The 17,613-nt window shown below is 46.8% G+C and overlaps 1 protein-coding gene across 1 annotated transcript in view; it reads left to right on the top strand.

Annotated features, from left to right (window-relative positions):
• LOC309808872 (forkhead-associated domain-containing protein 1-like) overlaps nucleotides 1-17,613 on the top strand; it is a gene marked incomplete at both ends in the record, with an annotated part of 84,598 nt that overhangs the window by 20,756 nt on the left and 46,229 nt on the right. Inside the window, one exon of the mRNA XM_082629447.1 lies at nucleotides 12,276-12,546. Within this exon, the coding sequence (XP_082485573.1) occupies nucleotides 12,276-12,546 (271 nt within the window). The remainder of the gene's footprint in view (nucleotides 1-12,275; nucleotides 12,547-17,613) is intronic.

The raw sequence follows: 17,613 nt of genomic DNA, 5'->3' as shown, positions 1-17,613 counted from the left end.
TCCATGATGCTCATATTCATGGAGGGGTCCTTTGCAGCGTCCGTGTGAGGGCAGCCTGTGGACTGCCTGACACCTTCCTACAACTTCCACTTCCTGATGACCCCAACCTGCTGGCTATTTAAAAGAAGAGAAAGGAAGAGGGGAAAAGGGAGAGGTATTGAAAAGCATCTCTCATCAAATATTTTGAAGCACAGTTTTTCTAAAAAATTCGTGGCCCTCTTGCTTCCGGCCTATTCTTGTTTCCAATTGATTTTGGGGTCCCTGGTGAGGGCGCTGTGTTTCCTCCTTGGATGGAGTTTCCACGGAGGACTGCCCTGATATCATACAGATTAAGTATGATGAGAACTGTTCTTCTCCCGACAAAGAGTTCCCAAATGAAAGCATTTAGTTCAGGTGTTGTGGTGACCCTAACCAATAGAGGAGGGTGTGACAGCATTTTACTGGGGGAGGGGGGTGAGGTGCGGGGCGCTTAGGAATCCAGATGTGTGTGCAGATGTCACAGTGGTTAGAGCACATGCCCTGAGGTCAGGCTGACTCCAGCGCCGTCCCAGCCCTGCTCTTGACCGGCTTTTATACTGGACGTGCACAAATCATCTACCTCTCAGGGCCTCGGTCCCCACTCCTGTAACAATAGTTCCTACCACCTTGAGTGACTGTGGTATTAAGTGGGCAAAGTGCGTAAATTGCTTAGTCCAGCGTCTGGCACCTAATAAGCACATGATAACCCTCAGCTTTAGAGTCAAGCAAACCAGCATGGAGCAGCCAAGATGCCTCCTTTGTAAATGTCCTTTTGGACAGGGAAGCCTGCCAAGACCTGCCCCCGCTTGCAGATAACTATATTTGCAGATAAATTACCCATAGAATAACATACAAGATGGAAAACTATAAAGAAAAACTCTTGTTTGACAAAGTGCATTGGCAGCCAGGTTGTGTCCAGGACCATCCTTTTTTTTTTTTTTTTTTTTTTTTTGCGGTCGCGTGCCTCTCACTGTTGTGGCCTCTCCCGTTGCAGAGCACAGGCTCCGGACGTGCAGGCTCAGCGGCCATGGCTCACTGGCCCAGCCGCTCCGCGGCATGTGGGCTCTTCCCGGACCGGGGCACAAACCCGTGTCCCCTGCATCGGCAGGTGGACTCTCAACCACTGCGCCACCAGGGAAGCCCCCAGGACCATACTTTGTAAATTATAGCTCTCTCATCAAAGTATTACCTAGGGCTGCCATATTGCACAACTCCAGGTTCACCATTCACAACGTAGTCCATGTGGATGGCGCCCACTGAAGCTGTGCAGGACATAACCCGCAGGGCCATCTGCAATGCCCTGAAGAAACCGTTGATTAATCCCATAGAGTCTTGGCACCAGGCGTGGGAAATTGAAGTCCCAGAGTCAGGTGTGCCGCCGTGTTGTGGGTTTTGTTTGTTGTTGCCTTTACTCATGCTTTCTGAACTCTGGGAAAGGAGGTGTGGAAACAAGCTGTGCTAGTCACAGTGGCGCCGTTCTTACAAGGCAGCTGAGTAAGGAAACCCACGTCACCCGTATGTATCCATCATGTCTTTCTCTATTCTGAAATACGGCAAAACGGATGGAAATGGCCAGAATGAAAAAGGAAGCCAGGCGCCACAAATGACGTGCCGAGTTGTTCCATGAGGGGGTTGACAACTCCTTGTCGGCAGCCCCCATCCCCATGACTGCCTGTGTCTGGCCTTCCCTGTAGCCTGCTCTGCCCTGTTCCCAGTCCAGCCAGACTCTCCCCCGTGGCTCCTGGATACTGTCTTCTGTCCCTGCAATGTCATGACGTCCTGTCTTGCGAGAAGAGCGCCCTCTGTCGGCCAATATTCCTTGCTGCTTTAATGGGGAAGCTCTGCAGAACACAATCGAGAAAGCAAGGCCTTTGGAGTTGGATGGACCCAAGTTGAAATGCCAGCTGCAACTGACTTTACCTTTCTGAGCTTCAATTTCCAATTTCTGCCAAGGAGCTACTCATTAATCCCAGGTCCCCTTTCCCCCTTCAGTTGTTTTTTATAGAGGTCCCTGGGACCACCCCTATCATGGCATAAACTGAGGCTCAGAGAGTTTCAGTGACTTCCCCAAGGTTAGGCATCAGTCATATAGATCCAGAGACAGGATTAAAAGCCAGCTCTCCTGAGTCCCTTGGAGGCTTTTCCTAATAGCACGAAGCATCGTGGGGCCGTGAGAGCCCAGGCAGGTCCTTCACTGCCCAGCGGTTAAGGAAGGTCTTGCAATTCCCAGTCCAACCTGCAGTTTCACACGCTGACAGGGGATGATTCATTATGTGGGTAAAAACGAAAGCCACTGATAATAGAAGAAAATGCATTTTCAGTTATCTGGCTTCCTTGCTTGTTTGGCTCCACTAACTTATTTTTTGGCTTCACCAATGCAGGATCTTAGTTCCTTAACCGGGGATCAAACCTGCACCCCCTGCTTTGGAAGCGTGGAGTCTTAACCACTGGAGGGCCAGGGAAGTCCCTGGCCCCACTAACTTTTTTTCTTTAATTATTTTATTTATTTAATTTATTTATTTTTGGCTGCGTTGGGTCTTCGTTGATGCGCGCGGGCTTTCTTTAGTTGCGGCGAGCGGGGGCTAACCTTCGTTGCAGTGCGCGGGTTTCTCATTGCGGAGGCCTCTCTTGTTGCGGAGCATGGGCTCTAGGTGCATGCGCTTCAGTAGTTGTGGCATGCGGGCTCAGTTGTTGTGGCTCGCGGGCTCTAGAGCACAGGCTCAGTAGTTGTGGCCCATGGGCTTAGTTGCTCCGCGGCATGTGGGATCTTCCTGGACCAGGGCTCGAATCCCTGTCCCCTGCATTGGCAGGTGGATTCTTAACCACTGTGCGCCCAGGGAAGTCCACCCACTAACTGTTTACCAGGGATATTGCTGCCGTTCCTGGACAAATTCAGTTGCCCCCTTTCTTCTTCTTTTTTGACGATGGTGATCACACCTGATGGCTAATGTTTTATGCTCATTTATTATGGACCAGGAAGTGTTCCCAGCATTTCACGTGCACTATCTCACGCACTTCTCACAGACTAAGAAATGGCTGTTAGTATCCCTGTGTCTTACAGACAAGGCACAGAAATGACACACTCGTCAGGGTCCCAGAGAAGGAGCAGAGCCGGGAGCCGGACCAGAGTCTGTGTGACGCCGGATCCCAAGATCTTAACCCGAGGTCGGCACGTTATGGCCCAGGGCCAATTGCGGGCCATCCCCTGTCTTTGTAAAGTTTCCTGGGAACACAGCCATCCCATTCATTTCAGTATTGCCTGTGTTGTCGGCTACAAGGGCAGAGTAAGCTGGGCAGATCCTATGGCCCACAGGGCTGGAAATGCTTACTGTCTGGCTCTACAGAAAACGTTGACCAGCCTCTGCTTGGAACACTATGCAGTACTGCCTCTTTCATTTGACTTGGTTTCTAAAAGAAGAACTTAAAATAGAGGGGGGAGCTGGGGAGAAAGAACTCACTCAGATTGAGCCTTACTGTGTGCCAGGAAATGTGCTGGTTAATTGCTTAAGTTTACTGAGGAATAAGAAGAAACAGACAAGCTGGAAAACTAAACTTTGAACAGTCTTTTCAATACCTCTTTAAAAAAGAGCTGGAAATATGTGGTTCTAAATATACATACACATATATATGCATTTGCAAATATAGTAATAATATAATTACATTGACATGGATCTGATAAATATACTAGACATTAACATATTATATATACAACGGATGCATATTACAAATTTTGCCTGTTTCTTCAACTGGAAAGTTTTCTTTTAAAACTGTGGACTGTTGGGAATTCCCTGGTGGTCCAGTGGTTAGGACTCAGTGCTCTCACTGCTGAGGGCGTGGGTTCAATTCCTGGTCAGGTAACTAAGATCCCACAAGTGCACGGCGAGGCCAAAAAACGAAATAAATGAAACTATGGAATGTCTTCCCTGAGTCACTTTTGAAGCAGAAATTTGGGGTTTGTAGTCTGAAGCCTGCTGTAGCTAGAGAACTATTTATCTATCAGAGTTTCTCTAAGCAGCGTTTTACTACTTGTCTTATGATTGGTTCCTTGGTCTTAAATCATTCTTCTCTGGAGATGCTGCTTTACTTTTATAAGTTGAAAGGTAAATTTGGTGCATGATGACAGTCTGGTGGGTTTTATTTGAGCATGTCATAACCTTTAAAACAACTTTCACTCTGAGTACATAGTGATGCTTATGCTAAAGTCTCAATAAGCATACTGTCCAGGAAATTTGATTGTTTGCAAGTGTCAGAAAACCAACTAAAACTAGCCTAGGCAAAAAAAAAAAAAAAAAGCTCATGGAACTGAAAAGGCCAAAAGCTGCAGCTTAGGCCCAGCTGGATCCAGGCGCCCAAATCATGGTCAGGAATCTGACTCTTTCTTCCCTGTTAGCTTCCCAATCTCAGACAGACTCTTGCCTCACCTGTAGGAAAGTGGCCAGCAGCAGCCCCAGCACCCTACAAAGTAGCAGTTCCAGGGAAAGAGCCAGCATCTTCATTGGCAGTGGCTTGGATCACGTGGCTTCCTCTGAACCAATCCCTGAGGCCAGGGGCAAGGAATGCTCTGATTGGCCAGACCTGGGTTATGGTCTCACCCCTGGGGTGGAAGGGTCAGAGTTCTATGGACTCAGGATTGTCAGGGAAAGGGTGTCTTCCCTGCAAAAAAATTAAAGTGCCCATCCAGAAGATGGAAGAAATGGATGCGGCGGAGACAAAAACAAAGAAGATGTCCATGACATTAGGAAGCATTCCTATTGCCTAAGTGGAGCCTTCCGAACGGGATTTGCCACTAGGGATGTGGGGGGAGGGAAATGACGAATAATCCACTTTTCCATTGGAAAATTCCCAGGCCAGTCTCCAAGGAAGCAGAGTTGCTCATTTCTCTCCTGTGGTGAACAGGTGTGATGAGAAGCTCAGAGTCGGGGCCTTAGTTGTCCATCCCCAAGAAGGGTGGCGTTTCCACGTTCCTGGGACCTCTGAATAGGGCCCGTTGTTGAGGAGGATGTGGCTTTACTGTACCGGGAGTTGAGAAGCCGGCAACTGAGTGAATGACCTGAGAGCATGGGGCCCTTCAGAACAAAGCCTCTTTCTGGTCAAGCTTTGTCATCTACCTGACCTCGTAGGATTTCCTCTACCTTGTGCTTTTACAGGTCCCGTGGGGACCTACTGATGTGATGAGAAATCCTGAGGCTGGGTGTTTTATATCAAAGGCGATTTCCCAAGATCAGTGAAGTGGAGGGCACGGGGCAGCAGACAGCCTCAGACTAGGCCTCCGCAGCAAAAACTCACACACAAGGACCCCTGACGCTGTGTTGTCACCAGATGTCTACAGGCAATGCAGATGACATCGGGGGAGGTGGAGACGGGAGCGTGGGCTGAACCCTTAGCATCCTGCTGAGACAGAACCCGGACCCGGCCAGGAACCTGGCCGCTTCCTGCTTCCTCTGGCAGACCACACCCTTTGTTACCAAACCAGAACCACGTTGCTCCTTCTCTGAACTTAGTTGATGATCATTCATTCATTCATTCATTCATTCCATCTCTCAATCTGGCAAGACCGAATTGAAGCAGGCCAAGTCTAGGGGTAGCAAAAGCTATTTGCAAAAATCCGGCTGTTTTCTCATTAGATTCTATTTCACATTTTATGGACTGACCAGGAAGCTGATTAGAACTTGAAAGGAAAGGAAAAACCGTAAGGTTGAAGATTTACAAGAAAATGGGAAAATTAGATGGGCCAGATCTCCTTTAACACAGCTGGGAAAAACCCAAACGAATGGCTTTTCTGAACAGCTCAAAGGGACTTAATTCTTTTAAGTTCCAAAACCTAAAAATAATGTATAACTTGGCGGTTCTGTGTTCTAAATGTATAATCCTGATTTGTCACACTGAAACCCCGTACATAATTTACCCTTTTCTTGGGGACATAGAATTATTACCCGTCTCTGAGTTACGGTGACACCCCGGGAGCTGTTGAGATAAAGGCCATTTGTCCTGGCACCAAGAAGCCCCCTCTCCTGGCTTCTGAGATCTACTGGCCATGTTTTCTAGTCTCCATTCTGTCTTTCCAGGTCCATGGCTCCTCCATGCTGGGGTCAGTGTGCTTCCTCGCCACCATCACCCCTACCCCCCAGGCCCTTCCAGACTGTGGGAATTAAGCTCCACATCTATGTATGTTAAATTCTTCTGTAAGGAAGACGATCCCTTCTCCCTCCTTTATGTATTTACTCACTAATGTATCTAGGTCAGTATGGACTCATGCATACTGATTTTACAGTTTGAGTTTATAATCCAATACTCATTAAGTATTTCTTCGCTCAAATTCTTCCAGCCTTGGCCACTGGGAGCTCTTTCAGATTGCTTACTGTGTCCTTGAGCATCTCCCCACCTTTTAATTTTGGGCACTTCCTTACTCTCTGCTGTTACAAGATGCGCCAGGCTTAGCATGTATTTTCCCCATCCCAGCCCCAGAATCAAAGTGCTTTTTATTTACACTCCGTTTGCCAACCGTTCAGCTCAGTCAGCGAACACCTACCATAGCAGGCACTCTGCTGGGTGCCAGCACAGCCAGCAATTGGCTGGTAAATATTTAATGACCTGCTCTCTGGAAAAAGTAAAGTACATGGATGCATAGCATAAGGTTTACTGATATAAAGAATGTGTAGCACAGTCTATCCATGTAACAAGAAATACAGTACCCTTTCTTGTAAATTCTATATAGCCAGCTAAGTCTCACAGAATGCTTTCATTGACTTTAGCCGAACTCTTGTATCCATAGCCAATTTCTCATTGCAGTTGACGAATGAGAGAGTTCCCAACCTGAGCACTCGTGGGTATTTTTGGATATTTTGGATTTACGAATAATACAAGTGAAAAAAGAAAGACGTTAGAACTCCACATGTTCATCAGTGACATGAGTGAGTTTGTTGCTGCATCAGATAATAATTTTCAAATACTGGAAGAACGTTTCCCCAATTTTTTGCTCTATTCATAACATAATGGCTAAGACACAACATGCTTTTGTATAAGCTGCATTGTTAACATTTTCTCCATTACTGTCTTAAGTCTAGGCAATCAACAAAACAAACAAACAAACAAAATCAAGCTCTACATGAACCACCATTATTAAACCTATTTATAAAAGTTTTTAAAAATCAAGCCCTCATTTATAACATTTCCTGATTTCTATGTTGTAATACGCCCTCCACGGTCAATTTCAAACTCCCAATCACACATCCCTGAATACAGAGAAGGAAAGAGAGGTGTGGTAACACATTACTATGTAGCATTTCCAACAGAAACATATAGTAGAGTGAAATAAACTCAAGAGCATAGGTAATAATAAAATAGAGTAAAATAATTAAGAAGAGGTGAGTTTTAAGTTTGTATCACCTTTTTTTCTGATATAATTTAATGGTAAATTTATGAAGTTAATTCTTATTAATGGCTGTGTTCATCAAGCAGTTGGCAAAATTCCTGGACATTTAACAATCAGTTCTCGTGGGCGGGTACCAGCTGGCCCCAGCACTCCTCTGGTACAGCAGTGAACATACCACAGGTCTTCCCGGATGGAGGCTGGGGTCCTCTGAGCTGCTTCCAGGGCGTGGCATGTACCAGATGAATAACACTTCCATAAGACAGTTGTCAGTGTTCCTAGAAAATCCCATTTCTAAGTAGCCCATGTGATGTCTTGTGGTTTTTCACACCATCTAATGTTCATTTCCTTTTTTTAACTCGGAAAATATCCTATCATTCACTAACCAATCGTCTAAGATCCGTTTGTGAGTATGGAAGGCAGGTAATAAATCATGACTTCGAGTAACCTAGAAGTCCTAAGAGCACAGGTATTGGAGTCCAATAGTGTCACCACTTCCTGGGTGTGAGACGTTGGGCAAGTCATTTAACCTCTCTGAGCTTCAGTTTCTTAATCCACACAATGAGGGGTAAAATGCCTCCTGCAAGATTATTCTGGAGATCAGATGAGATGACATGCATTAAGTGCCCAGCACAGTCTGTGGCACATCTGTGGCTTCTCTACACAGTGGCTCATAGTCGCTGTATTGTCCACAATTACTTACAAATGGCAGAGCACATAACAAGCTCTCCAAGGGCAAGGTCTAAGTTTCCACCTTCTCTGCAGGCTCCAGGGCTTCCTGGCAGAATTCATGTGTACTGTAGGCACTCGATGTGCAAACTACTTCGAATTTTTTTTAGGGTCTCCCGTTCAACTTATACTCTTTTCAAGGTTAGAAGCAGATATTGGGGAGATAACACAAAGAACAAGTAGATAATTTGAAAAAAAATAGATAGTGATTTCTTGAGTAAATCATTGACCTGTGTTTATTAAAGCTAATATAAATTCAGCCGTGGATGTGGTCATGGTTAATCCAGGTGGTTGACAACCTGCTTTTTTTTTTTTTTTTGGTACACGGGCCACTCACTGTTGTGGCCTCTCCCGTTGCGGAGCACAGGCTCCAGACGCGCAAGTTCAGTGGCCATGTCTCACGGGCCTAGCCGCTCTGTGGCATGTGGGATCTTCCTGGACCGGGGCACGAACCCGTGTTCCCTACATCGGCAGGCGGACTCTCAACCACTGCACCACCAGGGAAGCCCCAACCTGCTATTTTAAAGGTAGTATGGAAAAGAAATCAGGACTATCACATATGCTACCTCAAAAACAAAACAAAAAACCCAACCATGGCAACATACCATATGGTCAGAGAACAGACACAAAGAAAGAGAAAAGGCATTAGTGTGTATTTTTAAACTAAAGTTTCTAAAAACCGACTTGAAGACTTCCCTGGTGACACAGTGGATAAGAATCCACCTGCCAGTGCAGGGGACACAGGTTCGAGCCCTGGTCCGGGAAGATCCCACATGTTGCAGAGTAACAGCCCGTGCACCACAACTACTGAGCCTGCGCTCTAGAGCCCACGAGCCACAACTACTGAGCCCATGTGCCCCAGCTACTGCAGCCCATGTGCCTAGAGCCCACACTCAGAAACAAGAGAAGCCACCGCAAGGAGAAGCCCATGCACCACAACGAGGAGTAGCCCCTGCTCGCCGCAACTAAAGAAAGCCTGCACATAGCAACGAAAACCCAACACCGCCAAAAATAAATAAAATTAAATCTAAAATAAAAAAATAATAAAAACAGACTTGTTGATAACTGACATTGACCCCATGCTTCCTGTACAGCCCAGAGCTGGCTTTTAAATGTGAGTCTTTTTCTTATGTTTGCTTTTCTCCCTGCCTGTTTCATTGTAGTTACCATCAGCAATTTCTGAGAAAACCTTGACCTTCCCTGTGATAGAGCAAGCCGGCAAACTAGAGAAAACCCACTTTAACCATCCAACTAAAGCTACCCTCAACCAGCACGCTTCAGAGAAAAAAAAACCACTTTATTTTTTAATTTTTAAACCCGAAGAGCTTGGAGTCTGCTGCATTTACACATCTTTGGCTCCTTCCCCATAGGGGCCCTATCGTTCGGGCTCTGTGTGCTGCAAGCGACAGAAACCAGCTCTAGCCGGCCTCAGGGATGGAGCACTTCAGGGTAGCACCCCAGCCAAGGCTCAAAACCAGCTTCCTTATTTTCCCCACCATGTTCACAGCAGCATAGTTACAATAGCCAAGAGGTAGAAACCATCCAAATGTCCGTGACGCTTAATGGATAAACAAAATACACTCTAAACTGTATGATGGAATATTGTTTAGCCTTAAAAATGAAGGAAATTCTGACATGGATGATCCTTGAGGACATTATGCTAAGTGAAATACGCCAGTCACAAAAAGACAGGTACCATGTGATTTCACTTATTTGAGGTACTTGGTACTTAGAGTAGTCCAATTCATAGAGACAGAATGTTGATCACCACGGGCTGGGTGGCGGAGGGAATGGGGAGTTGTTGTCTAATGGTTAATACAGTTTACGTTTTGCAAGACGAAAAAGTTCTGGAGATCCATCTCACAGAAATGTGAAAATACTTAACACCACTGAACTATTTACTTTAAAATGGCTAAGATGATAAATTTTATGTTGCAGGTTATTTACCACAATCTGAAAAATAAATAAACAGCTTCCCTCTCTCCATGTCTGGGCTCCACTCCCTCATGCTGGCTGCATTCTGAAGTCCCACCAGGTCACTCCAGATCCTGGTGTCCAGCCAAGTCTTCTTGGGTCTCCTTGGCTCTGATTGGATCACTTGCCCCACCACTGAACCAATCAGTATGTCCAGGGAGTGTGATTGGTTGATTGCTTAGCCGCACCCACAGCAATGGGCCGACAGATTGGGAGGGAGATTCCTGGAATGTCCAGAAGAGCCAGGTGGGTTGCGGCCTGTCCACTACGGCAGTGAACCACTTGAGGCATGAGATATGACCACTCCTTTTAGCACCCTGGCAGTTAGTGGGCAGTGAGGCACATCTACCTGAGCATCCCAGCACAAAAGGGAATTCCTCCACACTACCCGTGGTCTCTCGATTTGTTTTCTCTCAGGCGGGGGTAAAACATATTCAAATTTCCCCCTTCCCACCTTCAGCCCTTTCATTCGATAAATCTTTATTAAATCGATGAGGAAAGGTTGTAGGAATGATTGAGGCAAGACAGCCCCAGAGGAGAGGACGGGAAGGGATCGGATGGATGGAGAAGTGAGTGCAAGGCAGGAGCAGGACACCTCAGCTTCTGAAAGGAGAGAAAGGAAGAAAGCTTAGGTGGAGACCGAGGTGCCCACAGTGGAGAGAAATTCGGATCTTCATATAAGGTAACAGAGTTCTGGAACACTGCCAAGTCCGTTCCTGAAACAGGTTTCAACGGGGCCAGTGTCATCATAAATGCTGGGCCAGGTGTCACCAGGCAATTGGAGTTTGATTTTCCCGAACAGTGTTCTCCCTGACTCCAAAAAAGTCTTCAGGGGAATTCACCGGATTCTTGACTTGGCTGGGAAAGACTGTAGCTAAAAGACTGGTTTGGGAACCTGAGTGAGTGGAGAACCTTCCTCTTGAATACAATCCAGGTGAAGCTATAGGAAGTTCTGTCTGCCAGTGCTCCTATTTCGGAAGCATTCTGTCCTGTTTCTCATTACGTGTCTGCAGTCTGCAGAAAGAGAAACGTGACCGCCACAGGCGGCAAACCTTTGAACTTAGCTTCTTCCTTGAAAAGTGTGTTTTTTTCTGCCAAGAGACTGGGGGCGGGGCAGAGAAGGGAGAGAGAGACAGAGAGGGAAAGAGCTTTCCAGAACTCCAGTCCCACCACCCTCTCCACCACCACCTGAGCTTGGGGAAGTCCTTAACCTCTCCAAGCCTCATTTGTAAGCTAGGAATAAGGAGAGCTCCTCCCCTTCAGGGCTATCGCGAGAAATCGGTGAGTAATTACAGTAAATGGTAGCATTCACGATGTCACGGTTTAACCACTAGGCTCGGGGAGGGATGGCCACAACAGCATTAACCAAGACAAAGCCAGGTGTCAGCACCTCTCAGCATTTGCTTCTCCCGGTATAGATGGATTTTGATGTGCTCTCTAATGAAAGTAGCTACAGACATCTTCCGCTGGATCAGATGAAAAGAGGTTCCCTTGATAGATATTTATGGAGCGTCTGGCAAGAATCAGATGTGGCAGATGTTGAGGATCACAGGTTAATGAGCCAGTTGGGGTGCGAGCCAGTTGGGGTGCCTGCCACCCCAGAGCTCTCGGCTTCGGGGAACAGGTGGAATGGGAGTGCCAGGGAGACACACAGTGTGGACGTGTGTGTCCTGGAGAGCTGGGCTTGAATCTCGGAGATGTGTTCATTCATTCTTTCAACCAGTATTTAAGGACCTACTGTGTATGTGCCAAGGGTTTATTCTAGGAGCTGAGGATACGGTGCTGAGCAAGGTAGACAAAAAGCTGTCAGCCTCTCAGAGCTCAGAGGTGGCGTTGTACCAGCTCAGACGCTCACTGCCAAATCTGTGATCCTGGGAAAGTCACTAGGTCTTGCTCAGCCTCGGGCTCGTCACAGAGCATCGGGGTATTAAATGAGGTAATGCATGTGAATCTCTTGACTGGGTGCCTGGCACGAAGGCTGCACCCAATAAATGGTGGTGCGATAGTGTGCAAGGTGACCTATGGTGGGGACCAACATCCCAAATTTGGGGAGTCTGGGAGGGCTTCCTGGGAGAAGTGACTTATACGCCGAAATCTAGGGCAGCAATTATGTCGCCGGGACAGAAAGGTGAAGACCACCCCAGCTGCTCATAACCTCCCCTGACCCTCTTGTCTGCCCCTGCAGGTCTCCTTCCCATGGGTGAGGGGCCCAGCACCTTGGCCAAGGCCACAGCCACCTTGGGCCACCCAGCAACTGAACCAGTCACCCTCACCAACACAGACCCCCTTCTACCCGGGCATCTGGACAGCGCCAGTGCAGAGGAGCTGGTCGCAGGGGTCCCCCGAGCCCCCCATGGTCCCACCAGCCTCCCACAGGCAGCCCATGAGTGCCAGCAAGAAGATGTTCTCCTTCGAGGTGGACAGAGCCGCCCACAGCGTTCCCATCATCAGGCAAGGTACTCATGGGCGCTTCTTTGGTGGCTTAGGGGAGGGGCTTTTGCTAGGAGGATGGGTCTCAGTTTCTGCTTTCCCCTTTTTTTAAAAATTTTTATTGAGGTGCAGTTGATTTACAGTGTTGTGTTAGTTTCAGGTATGCAGCACACTGAATCTGTTCAACATATACATGTATCCACTCTTTTTTAGATTCTTTTCCCATATAGACCATTACAGAGTATTGAGGAGAGTTCCCTGTGCTATCCAGTAGGTCGTCCTTAGTTATCTCCTTTATGTATAGTATTGTGTATGTCAATCCCTCTCTTCCAATTTATCCCTCCCCCCTCTTATTCCCGGTAACCATAAGTTTATTTTCTACATCTGTAACTCTATCTCTGTTTTGTAGATAAGTTCATTTGTACCTTTTTTTAGATTCCACATATAAGCAATATGGTATGATATTTGTCTTTCTCTGGCTTTTGCTTATGTTCTCTGGTTCTGAAGTAGAACATAATCAAATGTGAAAAAATTGGGATAAGCAGAAAGTTAGAAAACAGTAAAAGATAAGCTGTCACCCTTATCACCAGAATTCTCCCTGTTGACTTTTTGGTACAAACTCCTCCAAGACTGTGCTCTGCCCATCTGCACACATCAGTACCTCTGTGGTGAGTGTGTGTGTGTGTGTGTGTGTGTGTTTGTACATATATATGAATATATATGAATGTGTATCAGAATCTAAATTTATATACTTCGACTCAGATGTACAGACATATTGGTAACTGAAATCCCTCTTGCCTTAAGAGGTTTTTAAATATCTTATTACCATTTTACAGGTAAGAGGAGACTGAGGCTTATGGAGAAAATTACTTCTCCGGAGGTTATGTATTCAATCTAATCTAATCTAACGCTTTTCAGTCAAATTTAAGGCTGGTTATCTCAGTGACTGTCACTCACAGCCTGGTCACTTTGGGAACACACAGCCATCAGGGTTTCCTTCTCCCCCCTCCCCCCGAGAAGGCCTCATGGCATTTGGGGAGGAGACTTCCTGTCTGTCACCATCCTCTCGACTTGCCAGCCTTACTGGCAGAGTAGCTGGCTCGACTTAGTCCCTGGCATGATTCGCAGGTTTCTTCTGTGGCCACTGGTGTGAAGGTCCCATTCTCTGTTTTCTGCGTCCCAGCCCCAGACCCCTCTGAGTCCCCAGGTCTCTCGATGCCTCCACACCCTTCCCTGGTCTCACTCAGGACCACTCACCTAGTCACTTCCCTCAGCCATTCAAATAGTAGTTATTATTCTGAAATATACAGACTAAGGGGCAAATGAAAGGTATCTCTGCAGTTTACATAATCATCATCATCATCTAAGGAATGCTCATGTACCTACGACCCAAGTTAAGAAATTACTCAGCCATTTCCCCCCAGCATTTTAATGTGAAAACTTTCAAACATACAGCAAAGCAAAAAGAATTTTACAGAGACAGCTCTCCTCCTAATTCTACCGCTAACACTTTGCTGTACTCTTTATTACATTTCTGTCTACCCATCCTTCTTGTCCTGCATTAATCCATCTTATTTTTTGGATGCATTTCAAAATAAATAGCACACATCTGTAGTCCTCCCCCTAAATGCTTTAGCACATATACCATTAACTAGAATTCAACATTTTTGTCTCCTTCATGTAAAATGAACACACAATGTGTATTAGTTATCATGATTGCATAACAAATTCTCCCCAAACGTAGCAGCCTAAAGCAAAAATCAAACATGTGTTATCATCTATACGGTTTCTGTGGGTCAGGAATTTGGCAGCAGCTTAGCAGGACAGCTGTGGCTCAGGGTCCCTCGTAAGGCTGCAGTCATCTGAAGGCTTGACCTGGGCCGCAGGATCCACTTCCAAGATGGCGTGCTCACATGGCTGTCAGCAGGAGGCCCCGGCTCCTCACCACATGGGCCTCCCCAGAGAGTGGCTCGAGCATTCCCATGACACGGCAGCTGCTCCTCCTGAGCAAGTGATCCTGGAGGACAAGATGGAAGTGGCAACATCTCTTGTGACTAAGCCTCAGAAGTCATGCTCTGTCATTGCTGCAATATCCTGCTGGTTACACAGGGCGTCACCATCCAGTGTGGGAGAAGACTACACATGGGCCTGAAGACCAGGAGGTGGGGATTATCAGCAGTCATCTTGGAGGCCGGCTACCACAGCCTGCCCTCGGGTCCTCAATGATTCACACTCCTCCTCCTCTCTCCCGAGGCCCCCCAGAATCTCACCCCAGTAACAGCATCGGCTCAAATTCCAGAATCTCGTCTAAATCAAGTCCAGGTACAGATGGGGCTCATGGGTGTAGTACCTTACATTCAGCTCATCAAGTACTACTTCCAGAAATCTGAAGACCTCTGAACAAAGGGTCTGTCCCTCATACACCCAGCATATATTGGTGGGACAGACATAGCATAACTGCTACATACACTCCTCTTGTTCCAAAAGAAGAAAAACAGGAAACACACAGGAGTCCCTGGCCCAAAGCAGTTCTGAAGTCCAGCTGGGAAAATATCGGCAGTTCCTTGATTGGGCTTCAGTCCAACTCTTGTCCAGAAATGACTTTCCAGGGCTCTTGGGTCTGCCCGCTGGTCCCTGAGTTCCGCCTTCTGAGTCGTCCTCCCTTTCCTATGAAAGGTGTCCCATGGATGTGGCTGCATAGTTTTATAGCCTGCTTCCTGCCTGTAGAAGCTTGGTTGTCCAGACGCTTCTTTGACTTTTGTGGGTCTCTGTCAGTCTGAGTTGGCAGTGCTTCTTATTGGGGTTCATCCTATTAGGCAAAAACCACGCCCACAGACTTTTTTGGACCCAAGCCCTTCCACCATGGACTTCTGCAAAGACTGACAAAGGACAGAAGCTTCTTAGAAGCCCAGTTTTTTGACCGAAGGGTTCTTCTGGACGCTGCCCTGGATCTGTATTCTTAACAAAGGATTTTACAACCACACCCTCAGCTTCTTCTCTAGACTGTGTTTTCTTGAGAGTGCCCTTGATTTGATCTTTGCCCAGAACCTGTTTCTTACATTTCATTTGCCACCTGGAGAGGCAGGGAATTTTCAAGCCCAGAGCATTGCCCTGGTTTAACAGCCCTTCCTTTAACTGTCTCTCCCCCTCACATTTCACTATAAGTAGCAAGAAGTAACCAGGCAGCACCTTCCAAGACTCTGTCTGGGACTCTCTCTAGCTAGACCATTCAGCCTCATCACAAACATTTTCTACCTTCCTCATGACCACAGGCAAAGTGTTAGGAACCCTTCTGCCACCACCTGACAAGGATCCCTTAACCCCAGTAACATTTTCCTCACTTTCCTGGAACCTTCCCTCACTGCCTCCTCAAAGGCCATCGGGCTTCTACTAAGACTATTCAGGCTTTCTCAAAGACTCTTGGCCAAAGTCCTCCAGCTTCTGGCCACTGTTCCATCCCAAACCACTCCACATTGTAGGGTTTTTGTTAAATTTTCCACCACTCCTGGTGCCCAAACCTGTATTTGCTACTTATTGTTGCATAACAAATTACTGCAGGATGTAATGGCCTAAAACAACAGTAAACATTTATTATCTCCTAGTTTCTCTGAGTCAGGAAGTTGGGAATGGCTTAGCTGGGGGATTCTTGCTCAGGATTTTTCATGAAGTTGCAGTAATGGTGTTGGCTGGGGCTGTGGTCCTCTGGAGGCTTGTCTGGGGCTGGAGGACCCACCTCTAGAATGGTTCACTCACATGGCTTTTGGTAAGAGGCCTCAGTTCTTCACTAAGTGCACCTCTCCATACGTTGCTTGAGCATCCTCAAGCTGCCAGCTCCTCCAGACAAGTGGTCCTAGAGAGTGAGGAAGAAGCTGCAATGCCTTTTATGATCTAACCTCAGGAATCAAACTGTGTCATTTCTGCAATATCCTTGGTTACATAGAGAAGCTTTGTTACGGACTGAATTGCATTCCCCCAAAATGCATATGCTGAGGCCTCAATCCCAATATCGCAGAATGTGACCATATTTGGAGATAGTGTATTGAAATAGATGAGTAAGTTAAAATGAGATGATTGGGTGGGCCCTAATCCAAGGGCTGGTGTCCTTGTAAGAAGAGAGAGAGAGACGCCAGGGATGCACGTGCACAGAGAAAAGGGCATGTGAGGACACAGCAGGAAGGTGGCCGTCTGCAAGCCAAGGAGAGAGGCCTAACCCTGCCCACACCTTGATCTTGGACTTCCAGCCTCCAGAACTGTGAGAAAATGAATTTCTTTTGTTAAGACCTCCTGTGGTGTTTTGTTATGGCAGCCCAAGCTAACTAACATAAAGTCCATCCAGTATTGCAGAGGATGATGCAGGGGTCTGAATACCAAGAGACAAGAAGCAGTGGGGCCATCTTGGAGACTGCCTACCACACCCTGAAAGGTGTAGATCTTGAATGTGCTCACTGAGTTTTGCCAGTCGTGCACACCTATGTAACCCAAATTCCTATCAAGATATAGAACATTACCATCACCCCAGAAAGTTCCCTCATGTCCCTCCCCAGTCAATTCCCAGCCCCAGGCCCCAGAGGCACCCACTCTTCTGAATTCTTTTCCCGCCATGGATTAGATATTCCTGTTCTAGAATCTCAAGTACACAGAACCATGTAGTACATGTTCCTTTGTGGAAGGCTTTTTTCACTCAGCATAGTATTTCTGAGATTCATTCATTTTGTTGTATGCATCATGTTCTGTCTTATGAACATATATACAGGGTTTTTGGGGTTTTTTTTTTAATGCGTCCTTTGGACACATGGCACATGGGCTGTTTCTTTTCTTTTTTTCACTCCGCCATTTAAATTTTTCCACTGTAATCACCGGTTTCTCCAGTGCCATGTTGAACTTGGGGCTTCTCTAAAGGACTTGCATTCCCCCTGGAGAAATGAAGGATGAGTCGTATGGCTTAGAGTCCCTCACATCTACCTGGGCTCTATCTCCTCAGCCTCTCAGCCAGGTCTCATGTTTCCAAACGTTTGCCCTCGTTCCCCTGACACTCTCGCCATCCTCAGAAAAGGACTTTCATCTTCCCGTGTCATGGGGAGTTCCTTTGTGTC

The sequence above is a fragment of the Mesoplodon mirus genome (assembly GCF_964341445.2).
Source record: "Mesoplodon mirus genome assembly, chromosome: 7".
NCBI lineage: Eukaryota > Metazoa > Chordata > Mammalia > Artiodactyla > Ziphiidae > Mesoplodon > Mesoplodon mirus.
Note: the sequence above shows the minus strand (reverse complement) of the source record. Positions and strands in the feature narration are given on the sequence as shown.